This window comes from Aquarana catesbeiana, linkage group LG08 (genome assembly GCF_042186555.1).
Source record: "Aquarana catesbeiana isolate 2022-GZ linkage group LG08, ASM4218655v1, whole genome shotgun sequence".
Taxonomy (NCBI): Eukaryota; Metazoa; Chordata; class Amphibia; order Anura; family Ranidae; genus Aquarana; species Aquarana catesbeiana.
The window spans coordinates 288,203,891-288,221,253 of NC_133331.1; the positions used below are offsets into that span (position 1 = coordinate 288,203,891).

A 17,363-nucleotide genomic window follows, 5' to 3' on the forward strand; every position below is an offset into this window, starting at 1 on the left:
CCCTGTATTTGGCTTCATCCATCTTCCCATCAACTCTGACCAGCTTCCCTGTCCCTGCTGAAGAAAAGCATCCCCACAGCATGATGCTGTCACTACTAGGGGTGGGAGATTTAAAAAAAAAAAAAATCTGCGATCTCTTTGAATCGAGTTACTTTTTTTTTTTTCTTTTTTGGACACCGCGCTGGTCCTGAGGAGCTGTGGGCAAGAGTTTTTAGGTGAGGCCGCGGCTTCGGCCTAGTCTGCGGCGTCCGGCCTCGCGATTTGCTTAAATTTTGAATCGATTTGACCTCTCAACTCGATTCAAGATTTAAATCGTTTTTTTTCCCCCAGCCCTAGTCACCACCATGCTTCAAGGTGGGGATGGTGTGTGTTTCAAGGGAGTGATGTGCAGTGTTAGTTTTCCGCCACACATAGCGTTTTGCTTTTAGGCCAAAAAGTTAAATTTTGGTCACATCTGACCAGAGCACCTTCTTCCACATGTTTGCTGTGTCCCCCACATGGCTTCTGACAAACTGCAAACGGGACTTCTTATGGCTTTCTTTCAACAATGTCTTTCTTCTTGTCACTCTTCCATAAAGACCAGATTTGTGGAATGCACGACTAATAGTTGTCCTGTGGACAGATTCTCCCACCTGAGCTGTGGATCTCTGCAGCTCCTCCAGCGTTACCATGGGCCTCTTGGCTGCTTCTCTGAATGCTCTCCTTGCCCGGACTGTCAGTTTAGGTGGACGGCCATGTCTTGGTAGTTTTGCAGTTGTGCCATACTCTTTCCATTTTCGGATGATGAATTGAACAGAGCTCTGTGAGATGTTCAAAGCCTGGGATATTTTTTTATAACCCAACCCTGCTTTAAACTTCTCCACAAATTTTTTCCTGACCTGTCTGGTGTGTTCCTTGGCCTTCGTGATGCTGTTTGTTCACTAAGGTTCTCTAACAAACCTCTGAGGCTTCACAGAACAGCTATATTTATACTAAGATTAAATTACACACAGGTGGACTCTATTTACTAATTAGATGACTTCTGAAGGCAACTAGTTCCACTAGATTTTAGTTAGGGGTATCAGAGTAAAGGGGGCTGAATACAAATGCACCCCACACTTTTCATATGTTTATTTAAAAAAAAAAAAGGAAAACCATTTATCATTTTCCTTCCACTTCACAATTATGTGCCACTTTGTGTTGGTCTATCATATAAAATCCCAATAAAATACATTTACGTTTTGGGTTGTAACATGATAAAATGTGGAAAATTTCAAGGGGGTATGAATACTTTTTGAAGGCACTGTATAAGTCTCTCCTTACCTGCTCCTCCTCACCTCTATAAATCAGCCCAGCTTTGTGGGCAAAATGCATCCCAAAGGAAGAGGTCCCAGACGGAGACTCCTTTTACCAAGGTTTCTTTTGGTAGTGTAATCTATTGTTGGTGGCCGAAAAAAAAAAAGTGTCCCTTTGTTGGTGGGCAGCATTACTCCAGGATTGTGCGAGCCAACCACTATCATACCGGTTTAAGTGCATCGATCTGAAACTGCAACTCTAACTGGCACAGATTACAGGGGGACGTAAAACATGAATATGTTGCAGTTTATGCGCCTTTACGTGTATCTCCACACCAAAGTGGGACCTACCTACTGCTATAGAAAATGCACGCCATAAAATTTACACAAAACCTGCAAGTCAAAAACACAGCAAGCTATGAAACAACGCACAAACATCCGCATTAATTTAATGTGGTTTTAAGTGCAGAAAGAGATATTTTTTAATAAAAAAACTATTTTTGTACAGATTTCAACACATTCAACACAACCCTCTTAGGAATTCAACACAACCCTCTTAAGAACAGATGCATCACGGGTACCATACTTCACATAAAGCTTAATATTCTGTTGACTTTTGCATCCCCTCCACTTTATAAATATTTAACTACTTAAAAAGGTAATAAAGGTATAAAAAAAATTTACTTGTGCGCATGTGTCAATCATAAGCGCCACAGATCTTCATTGTAATTTGCTTAATACATTTATTTCTAAGGATCGTCAGCGCCATCTAGTGGCAATAATGCAGGATGTTTCCTGACTGAGGTATTCCAAAAAATAATAATTGCATTATTGCCACTAGATGGAGCTGGCAATCCTAGAGGAAAAAAAAGTAATAAGCAAATTACAGTGAAGATTTGTGGCAAATGACTGATGCAGATTTTTTATACTGCATTAGTGTGGATTTTGTACTTGCTTGAGTTTTTTTTAAAAAAAAGCAAGGTTGTGCTAGCAGGGGTACCTGTAGATGAGCAGGGTATGCAATTACAGGAACTGATTGGTTTTGGCAAGAAACCGTGGTTTCCCAACTTTGGTCAGGGGGCCAGATGCGGCCCTTTGCTTGCCAATATCCGGCCCTTGGGACACATTTCCTCCCGCTGACACCAAAGATGGAACACCGTGGTTGAGGCACCATTCCCCCCACTGACACCGCTGATGGGGCACCATTCCTCCCACTGGCACCAAGGATGGGGCACCATTCCTCCCACTGGCACCAAGGATGGGGCACCATTCCTCCCACTGGCACCAAGGATGGGGCACCATTTCTCCCACTGACACCAATGATGGGGCACTATTCCTCCCACTGGCACAAACGATGGGGCACCATTCCTTCCACTAATGCCAATGATAGGGCATCACTCCTCCCACTGGCACCAAAGATGGGGCACTAGTCCACCCACTGGCACCAAACATTGAGTACTATTCCTCCCACTGGCACCAACGATGGGGCACCATCCCCCCCCCACTAATGCCAATGATGGGGCACTATTCCTCCCACTGGCACCCATAATGGGGCATAATTGCTCCCACTCATACCACTAGTGAGATACTATTCCTCCAACTGACACCAGTTAGGAGGTACTATTCCTCCCACTGACATCGCTGATGGGGCACTATTTCTCCCACTGGCACCAACGATGGGGAACCCTTCCTCCCTATAATGCCAATGATAGGGCACCACTCCTCCCACTGGTACCAAAGATGAGGCACTGTTCCTCCCACTGGCACCAACGACGGGGCACCACCCCCCCCCTCACTAATGCCAATGATGGGCCACTATTCCTCCCACTGGCATCCACTATGGGGCATTATTCCTCCCACTCATACCACTAGTGAGATACTATTCCTCCAAATGACACCAATGATGAGGTACTATTCCTCCCACTGACACCATTGATGGGTCATTATTCCTCCCACTCAACAACGAAACACTATTCCTCCCACTAAAATCAATGATGGGGCATTGTTTACTCTCAATGCCTTATCTACTCCCACTGGTCATAGTCCGGCCCCCCTAAAGCCCGAAGGACAGTAAACTGGTCCTTTGTTTAGAAAGTTTAGAGATCCCTGGTCTAGAATATAGATCCTGTTTGTACATTTAAAACATGTTAATATATATATATATATATATATATATATATATATATATATATATATTATATCATTTTGGTATTCAATAAAATGTTGTACCAAGAAAGACCCACATTCAGAACCTTACTTGCCAAAACCCTTTAATTGCATACCTCAGTCATCGACGGGCACTTCAAAAATGTAGTCAAGCATGTTCAACCTTCTTCCCATTCCCTAAGTGGACTGAGGATTGGGTACTTTGAAGTATCGAGAGCAACCACCTGAGTACCCATGTGGATACAGGCATACGCTTCAAGTATTCAGCTAAGGTTGCACATACCACAGCCAACTTCTTCATTCATGTTAATTGTTCATGTTTAAAGCTCTACTACAGCCTACGCGCTCTCCTGCCATTCCTCCTCTTCTTCTTTATTGCTTGAGGTACCTCTTCTTTTTTGAAACTTGGAGACAACGTTTGATACCAAGAAGTTTATAAACTAGCTGTTATCTGCTAGCCTAGGTATGTTCTGGGGTTGTTAAAACCACTCCTGGCCAGGTCCTTTGACTGATCTTTGAAGGTTAGCATCGCCATTGACCATTGTGCCCTACAAACATATTAAAGGCCATAACTGCAGATGGGCCTATGTTGGTACTAGGAGGACGCCCAACAGCCGAACTTTGGTGACATCAAGCTGGCCTATCTGAAACATCATGGAGGTAGGTGGGCAGGTCAGGCTAGCCCAGAGGTCTTTTTTTTTTTCTTAAAGGTGCAATCATCTTCACCAGACAGTGGACCAAGATTGTGAACTCTCTGGTGGTGGGGCATGTTCTGATCACCTAGCATGGTGCCTCTAGTCCTTTACAGGCATCCAAGCTCTTAGGAATGAGGTCAAAGTCAAGGCTGATGTAGCGGGAAGAATGACTTTCTGATGTACGATACCTATTTCTTACTATAATCTACAGCAAAGGTCTCCAAACTTTGTAAACAAAGGGCTACTTTACTGTCCTTCAGACCAGGGGCCAGACTAGGGCCACCGGGAGTAGAAAATGTCCTAGGATTGGTGTCAATGGAAGGAATTCTTTCCTATCATTGGTGTCATTGGGAGGAATTGTGCCCTTTTGCTGGTGTTAGTAAGAGGAATAGTGGCCCATTGTTGGTGTTAATAGAAGGAACTATGCCACATCATTGGTGTCTAAGGAAGGAATTGTGCCCCATCAATGGTGTCAGTGGGAGGAGTTGTGCCCTTTTGCTGGTGTCAGTGGGAGGAATAGTGGCCCATTGTTGGTATCAATGAAAAATGCCCCATCATTGGAATTATACCCCATTGTTGCTGTCAGTGGAAGGAATTGTGCCCCATTTTTGGTGCCAGTGGGAGGAATTGTGCCCTTTTATTGGTGTCAGTGGGAGGAATAGTGCCCCAAGGTCCGGATAAAGGCAAGCAAAGCGCTGCAGTTTGGAGACCGCTGATCCACAGCCTTGGTTAGGTAAGCTGGCCAGCTCAGCCCCTTTCTGTCCCTCTCAACCCACAGCTGGATAGGCTTTCTCAGTCGGCACATTGACCGATTATAACTATATGAAAGATCAAATCAAGGCTACAAAAAAAGCAACATGTCAATGCTTTAAATAGAAAGTTGCCAATCATCGCTTCTTAGCAGCTGTCCAAACACTCAGGAACAACGTTTAAAGTAAGGGCAGGCTTGTCTTCTGTATGAGATTTCTGATGGGCGGTAAGAATGGACTTGCTAATGAAAGTCTTGCCGCAGTCTGAGCACATGAAGGGCCGTTCGCCAGTATGGGTCTTCTGGTGCCGCGATAGGTCGGAGCTGGTGATAAACCCCTTACCGCAAAAGGAACAGGTGAAAGGCTTTTCCCCCGTGTGAATTTTCTCATGTGTGGTAAGGTTAGACCGGCTGGCAAAGCACTTGCCGCACTCAAGGCACTTGAAGGGTTTTTCACCCGTGTGAATACGCTGGTGCTTAACTAGGTTGGACTTCATGCCAAAGGCCTTCCCGCAATGAGCACACTCAAATGGTTTTTCCCCAGTGTGAACTCGCTGATGCTTAACTAAGTTGGACTTCATGCCGAAGCGCTTGCCGCACTCTTGGCAGGGAAAAGGCTTCTCCCCCTTGTGGACCTTCAGGTGTTTCACCAGGTTGGCCTTCATGGCGAAGCACTTTCCGCACTCCGAGCAGGAGAAGGGCCGGTCCCCAGTGTGAATGCTCTGGTGCGTCTCCAGGATGGACTTGTTGGAGAAGGTCAATCCACACTCACCACATAGGAAGGACTGTCCACCGGTGTGAACGCTTTGGTGGGCCATGAACACCATCTTGCTGGAGAACGACTTGCCGCACTTGATGCAGAGGAAGGGCTTGAACGGGTTGGCTTTGTCGCAGTCGCAGCACAGGGCTGAGCTCGTGCCTGGCTCCGCCCCCTGAAGGTTGGTGTCATAGACGACGCACTTGCCGCATTCATAGCAAACGTAGATCTTCCCCTCCAGGGAGACCAACTTGTTGGATGACCACGCGGATGATGCCCTGGAGTGGTGAGAGCCTAAGGTTTCGGGTAGAGGAAAACTGTTCTTCCCTTCATGATCTGGAGAGGAACCAGAGGAACACGAGATCAATGACACATTGCTGTTGTCACCAATAACCTATTGTCTTTCCATACTTGTTGTGTTGCTTATAGATGTTAAAGAGGATCGGTCACTCTTGGGCTCAAGTCTGAATTAATAAAGGACTGTCATGTCTCATTTTACAGCAAGGGAAATCAACTGTGCCCAGGCTGGGATGAAAAAAGAATGCCATTGGGTTTGATGCAGGCATGAGGAAGGCATTTCCTCAGTTTCCTCTTCCACAGTGATCACTCAGACTGTACACTGTAACTTTGCAGCAAGGCTTTAAAGTGAGAGACAGCAGCAGGTGGATGATCTGCTTCTGTAATCCTCTACATTGTGTCAAACAAGAGGAGTAAATGCTGAGGTGACTCAAACGTTTCCATTTGCTGTTGGGAGATCCAGGAGGGAGCCATAAAGTGCAAGTATTTCTTTTTATAAAAAGGACTGTGGCTTCTCCAAAACAAGAATGATTTGTTATGTCGCTTTTATAGTTTAAAAAGTCCTTTCATGTTTTAACATTTTATATAATTTATGTTATTTTTATAAGTGATATGTCAATGAATATTTTGCTTTCTCATTTCAACCAGCAGATGGAGCCATCTGCTTCTTATTATGTTTTCTAGACTCTCCTTACCTACTTTTTTGCAAAAAAAAAAAAACTGTTTACAGAGCTCAGTAGCTGAAGCTGAAATTTACACAAACAAGAGAGACAGTAGTGACTCCCCTTTCCTTTTTTATATAAAACAAAGATTTTTTGTTCATTTAAATAGAAAAGGGATAGACAGCACAGAAAAGGTAAAATAGTGTGAAAGAAATACATCAAAATATTTTACCACTAGAAGGCAATCTAACGAATGTTTTTCATCACAGGCTCAAGTAAGCACCTAGGTAAGGAAAACACAGACTTCTCTCAGCAGGGGCCCTGAGGGCCACACAAAAAGGCTGGCCATAGACAGCCCCAAGTTTGGTCTGTTCAGCCCACAAGAGAAAAATCAGCTAATTCTCCCATCCAAACTAACATGATTCAGCAGTCGCACAACCGTCTCAAATAATCCCTATGAAGTGACTAAAATGGCATTCTCTACTTTTTTCCTATGATCGTCAGCACCATCTAGTGGCCATAATGTGGTATTTTCTTGGATTGCGGTATTTCAGGAAAATACCACATTATGGCCAGTAGATGGCGCTGCCAATCATAGGAAATAAACCGAACATTTTGTTTCCCACATGTTGCCCGCGTTACAGAGATGGCAAGGCAAGATATTTGCACAGCGTCTAAGGGCTTGTTTATGCTAGCTGTTGGGAGAGCGATAAAACCCTATTGGTTGAGTTGAGTTTTTACGTCCCCTCAACTGCTCCCTCTTTAGCTGGAAAGGCAGCAGCTTGGGGGTGAACGCATGCCGAGTCAGGAATGGTACCCACTGTTGCGCTCAACAGGAACTACCGCTTACTGAGAAGGGTCGGAGCATTATACATCGAATATTCAGTATGGGAAACAGAAGAGACATAGCAATAAAGACTAAACCTGACCCACCTGGACCCCAAAACTAGAGAAGAAAAAAAAGGTCTCCTTACTGACCCGGGATGACCTCCGAAGTCCGATTTCCCTTCATGTCATCGTCTCCATCCTCAGCATGTGGCACAATGACGAGCTCCGGGTTTTCAGCCTAAAGGAAGCACAAGAAAGTTGGAATAAGGAGTCCTCTGTTCAGAAATGGGTAGTTTGGAATTCGGAGAAATGAGCCCATCAATCCTGAATATACCTGATATCCACAGGGTGTGGAATCCCGGGAATGCAGAGGACGGGGATGTCTCTCTGGGGTATTTCCGTTACTGGAGCCATCTGTAGGAAACAAGGTGAATATAACGACCATTAAACATCGATGGACACTGAGCAAGGAGGATCTGGGACTGTAGTCTGGACCTATTGTTGTATTTATTTCCATATCTATTTATATCAGCTCCGTCTAGTGGTCATAATGCAGTATTTTTCTGAAATAGCGCAATCAGGGTAATACTGCATTATGGCCACTAGATGGCAATGGTCATCATCGGAAATAAATAAAGAATGACATGTCACGCATATAAGACACCTTACTGATGGCTGTGCGAATGCTGAGACCTCATATTGTTTATCACTCACCTGTGCTGATCTCTAGGGGACTTTTCTTCTCGCTGCCCCTCATATATGGATCTTCTTCATCTTCAACCTTAATGCTGATTACATTGTCATCCTGAGGAAAACAACAACATCACACAAGGAGGTCTGTTTATAAAAAAAATAATTGAAAGTGCATGTACAGTACATTTGTTCTGTGTGAATAGGGCAAAAAAAAAAAAAAAAAATGTTATTTAGAATATATCGTGTGCTGGTCAAATGTAAATCATTGATCTACATGTATGTTGCGTAGAGTGCAGAAGTATGTAATGCAGAGTACAGAGGTCAGTAATTAGTAATGCAGAGTCCAGAGGTAAGGAGTACATAACACAGAATTCAGAGGTCACTATTATGTAATTCCGAGTTTCCAGATCAGTAGTATGTAACACAGAATTCAGAGGTCAGTCGTATGTAACACAAAATACACATGCCAGTGATGTAAAATGCAGATTTCATAGGTCAGTAGTATGTAAGGCAGAGTTTAGAAGTCAGTAGAATGTAACCCAGAATTCAGAGGTCAGTAGTATATAACACAGAGTGCACAGGTCAGGAGTATATAACACAGAGGGTAGAGGTCAGGAGTATGTAACGCAGGGTTCATAGGTCAGGAGTATGTAACGCAGGGTTCAAAGGTCAGGAGTGTGTAATGCAGGGTTCAAAGGTCAGGAGTGTGTAACACAGGGTTTAGAGGTCAGGAGAATGTAACGCAGGGTTCAGAGGTCAAAAGTATGTAACGGAGTGAACAACTCTACTTTAAAATTAAAACAGCCTTATATATTATTAGCCTGACAATATTCCTCTACATGTTATAAAGCTTTAACCTCTTTGTATTCCTTGTAAAGACCCCAGTTCCACCTACATGATCGTCATCCTGTTCCATCGAGTGATCCTCCTTATCCTCCTCTGAGGAATCCCGGGAATACAGAGGACGGGGACATCTCCCTGGTGGGTTTCTGTTACTGGATCCATCTGTAGGAAACAGAAATTAGGTTTTCATTCCTGGCTGGAGGATGTCCAGCAACATCTAGCCCGTCCTTTCCATTCATTGGATTTTAGCTCTATCAATTATGGAGGCGGCTCAGCATCACATGTGGGTGTTACCTAGGGCAGTCTGCATGCAAATATACCCTGTCCTCCAGACTCACATCCACCCATCAGGACATTTTGACATTTGCATAACGCCTCCGAAGAGACTGCTTTCATCAGGGCTGAGGACTCTAGAGTACTGAGGCCGGGTGCTGTAATGTTTTCAGGAAGCTATGTACAGCACCCTGCTGGCCCCTCCCACCAGCTATGATTTGCACTGCATTGCACAGAGAAGCACAGAGATTCAGTGATGACACCACTGGGTGTAAAACATGGTATGCAACGAAAATGTAAAAAAATATATATGTATAGAAATACTGACCTAGAGGTGGGGAAAACTGGGAATCCTCAATGATGTCCTCATTGCTTCCATCTACACGCCCAACAAACCGCCGAACCTGTGCAGAGAGAAAGACATGGTGACACTGTATAGGAACCTGACACACACATAACACACACAATGATACAGTCAGGGCTGCTGTTAGAAATCATGGGGGCCAGTCCAGTCTCATTTTTGAGACAGGACATAGAACCCCATTCTTTTCCCTGCAGCCTCAGCTGCACTGCAGATGAATGAACAGGGAGCGCTCTGTACAGAGACTTCCTTTTTATTCACAAACTGAAGCATAGTGAACACAGTTTACTATGTTTCAGTTATGAACGAACATAGTAACTCACTGGGTTCAATCAGAAAAGGAAGGGGGGGTCGATAAATATTTACCGGCTCCCGGTCTCTATCCTGAAACGATCCTCCTGTGCGCCCATAGCAGCCGACAAGAGGGAGAGGAGGAGAAGCCAGCAATGTTGTGGGGGAAAGCAGCACACAGGAGGGCTCGGGCAGCAGGGGGAATATGATCCTGGACAGGGAAGGTGATCAGTGCCTTATGTGGCTCTCCCCGCAGCAGCTGAAAGCCGACGGGAGGGAGAGGAGGAGAAGCCAGCAATGTTGTGGGGGAAATCAGCACACGGGGGGGGGGCCCAAGCAGCAGGGGGAATTGTATCCTGGACAGGGAGGGTGATCGGTGCTGGAAAGGGGGAAATGGTTGAAACCGATCCCCTTATGTGGCTCTCCCTGCAGCAGCTGAAAGCCAGAAGGTTGGAGAGGAGGAGAAGCCAGCAATGTTGTGGGGGGGAAAGCGACACCCAGGGGGCCCTGGGGCAGCAGGGGCAATCTGATCCTTGACAGGGAGGGCGATCAGTGCGGCAGAGGGGGGCAGTTACTGGAACCGATCCCCTGTGTGACTCTCCCTGCAGCAGCTGAAAGCCAGTGGGAGTGAGAGGAGGAGAAGCCAGCTTTCAGCTGCGGCAGCGAAAGCCACACAGGAGATCGGTTCCAGTAATTGACCCCTCCGCCGCACCAATCACCCTCCCTGTCCACTATCTGATTCGTCCTGCTTGTCAGCTGCCTGGGCCCCCCTGCTGAACTGATGTGGCCTGTGGTCCCAGGAGGGCCAGTGGTGCCCCCCCTATTGGCAGCCCTAGATACAGTCACCATCCAGACACATTCCTTGTTTGTTACTGGATAATGTCCCAGAATTCCCGCCACCGCTCACCTCTCCTGTCAGCAGATGAATGATTTTGCTGGTCAGTTTCAAGATGTTGTCGTTCTTTATTTCGCCTGTGGGTACGAGAGGTTTCAAGCCAACAGTTGCACCTTGACTGTCATTGGAGCCATGAGATACAGTACAATTCATCCTGCGTGAGATCAGCTCACCAGATTCTCTCACCACCGTGAAATCCTACATGGAAACATTGCAGCAAAGACAGATGACTTCCCAGAATCCTCCTCACCTCTCCGGTCAGGTCTGTATTTTATTAATAGAGATAAGAGTGATGTCATGTGACCTCCCAGAATCCTCCTCACCTCTCCGGTCAGGTCTGTGTTTTATTAATAGAGATAAGAGTGATGTCATGTGACCTCCCAGAATCCTCCTCACCTCGCCGGTCAGGTCTGTGTTTTATTATTAGAGATAAGAGCGACGTCATGTGACTTCCCAGAATCCTCCTCACCTCTCCAGTCAGGTCTGTGTTTTATTAATAGAGATACTAGTGATGTCATGTGACTTCCCAGAATCCTCCTCCCCTCTCGTCAGGTCTGTGTTTTATTAATAGAGATAAGAGTGATGTCATGTGACCTCCCAGAATCCTCCTCACCTCTCCGGTCAGCAGGTAGATGATCTCCAACGTGAGACTGAAAAACCTTCTAGTCACGTCCATCTTGTCCTTTTCCATCTTAAAGATTTTGGAAACACCGGTAGGGGGACTTGAAGGCTCTGCAATTAAAACAAATATCGAGCACACGCTGGGTCGTCATTACCTTCACTTACTCCATCATACATAAAAACTGGCATTGAATCACATAACAAGTGTCTACAGGACAGCTGAGAGACCCTATCAAAAACCTGCTGAATTTGGGGACTGTGGAATATACAGAGCAAGAGATGTTTTGCAATCTTCACTCCATACATTTAACTAGTAAAAAAAAAGGGAGGTAATTGTAATGCTCACCGTACAGATTACAATCTGACTGTACAATTTACCTTTAAAGAAATTCTATGGTCACAGCACACACTTTTATTTTACAGTGCCTTGCAAAAGTATTCACCCCCCTTGGCTTTTTACCTATTTTGTTACATTACAGATGTTTTTTTAATCTGAATTATATGGGATGGATCAGAACACAATAGTCTAAGTTGGTGAAGTAAAATTAGAAAAATACATAAAACTATTTTTCAGAAATAAAAAACTGTTAATTGGCATGTGTGTATGTATTCACCCCCTTTGTTATGAAGCCCATAAAAAGCTCCGATGCAACCAATTACCTTCAAAAGTCACATAATTAGTGAAATGATGTTCACCTGTGTGCAATCTAAGTGTCACATGATCTGTCATTACATACACACACCTTTCTGAAAGACCCCAGAGGCTGCAACACATAAGCAAGAGGCACCACTAACCAAACACTGCCATGAAGACCAAGGAACTCTCCAAACAAGTAAGGGACAATGTTGTTGAGAAGTACAAGTCAGGGTTAGGTTATAAAAAAAATATCCAAAACTTTGATGATCCTTAGGAGCACCATCAAATCTATCATAACCAAATGGAAAGAACATGGCACAACAGCAAACCTACCAAGAGACGGCCGCACACCAAAACTCACGGATCGGGCAAGGAGGGCATTAATCAGAGAGGCAGCACAGAGACCTAAGGTAACCCTGGAGGAGCTGCAGAGTTCCACAGCAGAGACTGGAGTATCTGTACATAGGACCACAATAAGCTGTACGCTCCATAGAGTTGGGCTTTATGGCAGAGTAGCCAGAAGAAAACCATTACTTTCAGCAAAAAACAAAATGGCACGTTTTGAGTTTGCGAAAAGGCATGTGGGAAACTCCCAAAATGTATGGAGGAAGGTGCTCTGGTCTGATGAGACAAAAAATTTAACTTTTTGGCCATCAAAGAAAACCCTATGTCTGGCGCAAACACAACACATCACATCACCCATAGCACACTATCCCCCACCGTGAAACATGGTGGTGGCAGCATCATGCTGTGGGGATGTTTTTCAGCAGTCGGGACTGGGAAACTGGTCAGAGTTGAGGGAAAGATGGATGGTGCTAAATACAGGGATATTCTTGAGTTCACCTTCCAGCAGGACAATGACCCCAAACACACTGCTAAAGCAACACTTAAGTGGTTTAAGGGGAAACATGTAAATGTGTTAGAAGGGCCTAATCAAAGCCCAGAACTCAATCCAATAGAAAATCTGTGGTCAGACTTAAAGATTGCTTAAAGCGCAAACCATCCAACTTGAAGGAGCTGGAGCAGTTTTGCAAGGAGGAATGGGCAAAAATCCTAGTGGTAAGATGTGGCAAGCTCATAGAGACTTATCCAAAGCGACTTGAAGCTGTAATAGCCGCAAAAGGTGTCTCTACAAAGTATCAACTTTAGGGGGGTGAATAGTTATGCACATTGACTTTTCCCGTTATTTTGTCCTATTTGTTGTTGGCTTTACAATAAAAAAAACAAAAAAAAATCTTCAAAGTTGTGGGCATGTTCTGTAAATTAAATGATGCAAATCCTCAAACAATCCACGTTAATTCCAGGTTCTGAGGCAACAAAACACGAAAAATGCCAAGGGGGTGAATACTTTTGCAAAGCACTGTATAACATCAGCATTGTAATAATGATACAAACAACCGTTATTTTCGACAATCCAATATAACCTTATTTAAAAAAATCTCCTTTCATGTTGTGAGTGCTGCCTGTCTGCTGGCCATCTCTTTCCACAGCTCCCTGGATTCCCAGCATGCTTTGCAGCTTCTCCTCCATTACCAAGGACTACATATCCCACGGTACCTTGCTGTCTGCAAGCAAATGATTCCTGTACTGACTCCACCTCCTGAAACTCCTCCTCTCAGCACCTCTGTAGATCAGAAGGCAGGCTCTGCAAAATGTGTGACACAGCAGTGCCCACTCACAGGACATAGTGACTACGTGTCACAGAATTCAAGGAAGTTAGGCCCCTTTTACACGGGCGGATCGTTGAGGTCCGCCTGTCAGTTTTTTAGGCGGACCTGAACGGACGCTACATACAGATCAATGGAGCGACGGATGTCAGCGGTCACATGTCCGCTGACATCCAACCCGCTTCGATCTGCTAAAGTGTGACGGATGGAAACACCCTATTTTTTCATCCATCTGGCAGATCGGATCAAAACGGACTCTACAGTCCATCTTCATCCGATCCCCAATAGAGGAGAGCGGCGCTCTGACAGGTCGGTCCCTGCATACTGAGCAGAGACAGACCTGTCATCTGCCTGCTCAGCGGGGATCGACGGAGCGATCCCCCGCTGAGCAAAGCGGAGCCCGTACACGGACACATCCGTCTGAAAGGGCCCTTAATATCTCGGGATCTTCACAGAGTAAGTCTACAATCTTCAAGATGGTTCTGATTATTTGGAGTAGGCTACAACAGTGGCGGCTGGTGCTCATTTTCTGGAGGGCAAAGAAAAACTGAAAAAAAATCAGGAAAAAAAACTAATTGCAGCCTCACTGTGCCCCATCAAATGCATCCACTGTGCCCATCAATTGCCGCCACTTTGCCCATCAATTGCAGCCAGTGTGTCCATCAAATGCAGCCACTGTGTCCATCAAATGCAGCCACTGTGTCCATCAAATGCAGCCACTGTGCCCATCAAATGCAGCCACTGTGCCATCAAATGCAGCCACTATGCCCATGAAATGCCACCATTGTGCCCATCAAATGCAGCCACTATACCCAAATGCCACCATTGTGCCCATCAAATGCCGCCACTGTGCCCATCAAATGCCACCACTGTGCCCCATCAAATGCAGCCACCGTGACCCCCGCCTGTCGTCTGACCGGCACTTACCCCATCTTGGCGACGGGTCAGGCAGCGGTGAGCTGTGTCCTCCGTGTGTCTCTTCTTGCTTCCTGCTAGGCGCCCAATAGCAGCGCCTATCCTTTCAGCCAATCAGGTGATGGTTATTAGACCCGAGCTTCCCGATTGGCTGAAAGGCGATTCAATGTTCGAAAAACAAACATTCATATAGGGGGCATTTTGCATTGAAATAAATGAAATGCGATTTTGCATTGAAGTCCATAGAGGGGGCGTTTTTGCATTGAAGTCAATAGGGGGTATTTTTGCATTGAAGTGAATGGGAAGCAATTTTGCACTGCAGTCAATAGGGGGCATTTTTGCATTGAAGTCAATAGGACGTGATTTTGCACTGAAGTCAATAGGACGTGATTTTGCATTGAAGTCAGTGGGATCCGATTTTGCATTGAACTCAGTGGGATGCGATTTTGCATTGAGGTCAGTGGGACAACGTTTTGCATTTTAGTCACTGGGATGCGATTTTGCATTGAAGTCAATAGGGGGCATTTTTTGCATTGCAGTTAATAGGGGGCATTTTTACATTGAAGTCAATGGGACGCAATTTTGCATTGCAGTCAATAGGGGGCGTTTTTGCATTGAAGACAATGGGACGTGACTTTGCATTGAAGTCAATAGGACACAGCATGCCATTATCACCACTTTCTTTTATATTGACAAAATGTTGATAACCCTATTTTCGGCCGATAATTTTCGGCGACCGATATATCTGTGCATCTCTATTTTAAAGCTTGACATGTAGGGTATCTATTTACTTGGCGCAACCTCATCTTTTATATTTTACAGAAAAAAAAATTGGTAAAATTTATTTTTTACTGGAAATTTGTGCTTGATAAACTGTTGCTTAACTTTGAGAAAAAAATTTATGTTTGGGGGTTTTATGTAATCTTCAGACCCAAAATTATTTTTAACGTGTGTGCCAAAAAAATATTCAAAAACAGATCTGGAAGCAAAAGGGTTAAATCTACCAGACCAAAGTAATACGAGGAACTACCTAGACTATCCAATCAAGCAGGCCCTTGCACTACAAACGTGTTATAACAGATTGTACAATCAGATTGTAATGTGTGTGGGGAGCCTAAAGGTCAACCGTTACATTCCCCGTAATGGTGGCCACACACACATCGATAGATAATCAATTTTGTTTTCCGATCAATGTCTCCTGATGAGAATACTCAATCTAATTTTGTCAACCCATTCGAAGAGCCGGGTTTCAATCGATAGATTAAAGATACGATCGTAAGTATTTAATCGCATCTCACTCTCACATGCAATCTAAGAATCAGATCTATTTCAGTGTAACCGATCGTTTTCTCACTGATCGATCAAATCTGATCTATGTCGTGTCTTGCTCGATCACACAAAGGGAAGAAATGACTATTTGATTGTTTATAGATTTGTTCGTTTTCTGCATCAACTGTATAATAAAATCAACGCATGAGCATCCACCATTAGATTTACCAACACCTACCCTAAAGGAGATTGTACAGATTGTAATTTGAGAGGTCAACTCTAAACCACTAGAGGTCTCCACCCTTGAGGCTTAAATCCCGAAAATGCAGATATCGAGCCCACAACACAAGACCCTCTCCAACCTTAACAAGCAGGTGGAGCTGTCATTTAAAGGAGGAGCACCCAAAATTTTTATAAGGAGCCCAGAATAACAGCCTGCCCCCCTGCCTGGACCCCTCCAATGATTCTCATCTTCTCTGGAAGTGGATACGACCACCAGATGCCCCATTGCATTGATACAACATACCTTCCTCTTCTACATGCTTAGCTGCTGCTTATGACACCACAATGGACAGGAAAGTGCAGGGGAGGTTGGGAAATGTAGTCTTTTGCCAATGACCACTAGAGGGCAAAGGAGATCACAATCAATGAGCCATCCAGTAGCCATTTTGTTGCAGACCATATACTTAGGGTTTCATTCTGATCCACAAGAAAATGGTTCCACAATTGAAGACGCAGGTAACTGAGCTGTTATGACGGTAAACATCACCATCTTTGTTAAGGGCGAAATGCCCTTCAATACCAAGCACAGATAACTGTTGCTTTGGAGTCTTAGCTTTTCAACATTCATTGATATGCTGTTTGCATGTTGAAGGCAAGTGAAAAGCGATAGGTGGAGTGTGCGCGGGTGTGCAGATCCAGGTGCTCAAGCATGGAGATCTCACCAATAGTTTGTACAAGAGCTGGTTTGTGTTATTATTTATTTATTTTTTCGTATGTAGAAACAGAGGAAAAAAATATTTATACAATATAAAAAGCATTTTATTTATATAAAACTTATTTTTCTAAAAATCCTTGGAAATCAGCTTTTGAACTTTAGACATGTCTTTTTCTAAGGTGCAAATGGAAGCTTTTAGCCTTCTAATTTCATCCATGCAGATGGCTATTCTCTCTAGAGCGATATTTTTGGTGGAAAGACTTTGTGTGACCTCCCGGCTGAGTTGGTTCGTACGTTCTTGTTCTGAAGAAATAAAAGTCTCTGTGTCAGCAAAACGTTGAAGGGATGCTGAAGAGAAATGCAGCAAAGGGAAGGACAAGAATTGAGGGGAGACTGGAACATGAGCTTGAGGGACAGAAGAAGAGCATCATGACCAAAGGGAGAAGATAAGGAGCAGCAAAGGAAGACTAGGTGCAGAAAGGAAAAGACTAAGATGAAGATAAGGAGAAGATGAAGAGAAGAAGGAGAAGACGA

General features: G+C 44.5%; 1 protein-coding gene across 2 annotated transcripts in view; it reads right to left on the reverse strand.

The window, feature by feature from the left end:
* LOC141104701 (uncharacterized) overlaps positions 1–16,510 on the reverse strand; it is a 38,020-nt gene extending 21,510 nt beyond the window's left edge. Inside the window, exons 1-9 of one of the 2 annotated variants that reach the window (XM_073594380.1) lie at positions 16,419–16,510; positions 11,397–11,515; positions 10,796–10,981; positions 9,565–9,640; positions 9,016–9,125; positions 8,142–8,232; positions 7,762–7,841; positions 7,578–7,665; positions 1,692–5,976 (exon numbers count right to left, since the gene is read on the reverse strand). In XM_073594380.1, coding sequence (XP_073450481.1) covers positions 5,033–5,976; positions 7,578–7,665; positions 7,762–7,841; positions 8,142–8,232; positions 9,016–9,125; positions 9,565–9,640; positions 10,796–10,981; positions 11,397–11,474 — 1,653 coding nt within the window. In that variant the 5' untranslated portion in view covers positions 11,475–11,515; positions 16,419–16,510 and the 3' untranslated portion in view covers positions 1,692–5,032. Of the gene's footprint in view, positions 1–1,691; positions 5,977–7,577; positions 7,666–7,761; positions 7,842–8,141; positions 8,233–9,015; positions 9,126–9,564; positions 9,641–10,795; positions 10,982–11,396; positions 11,516–16,418 lie in introns of those variants that run through there. The other variant, XM_073594379.1, reaches the window with a different exon arrangement.
* Between the last annotated feature and the right edge of the window lie 853 nt (positions 16,511–17,363).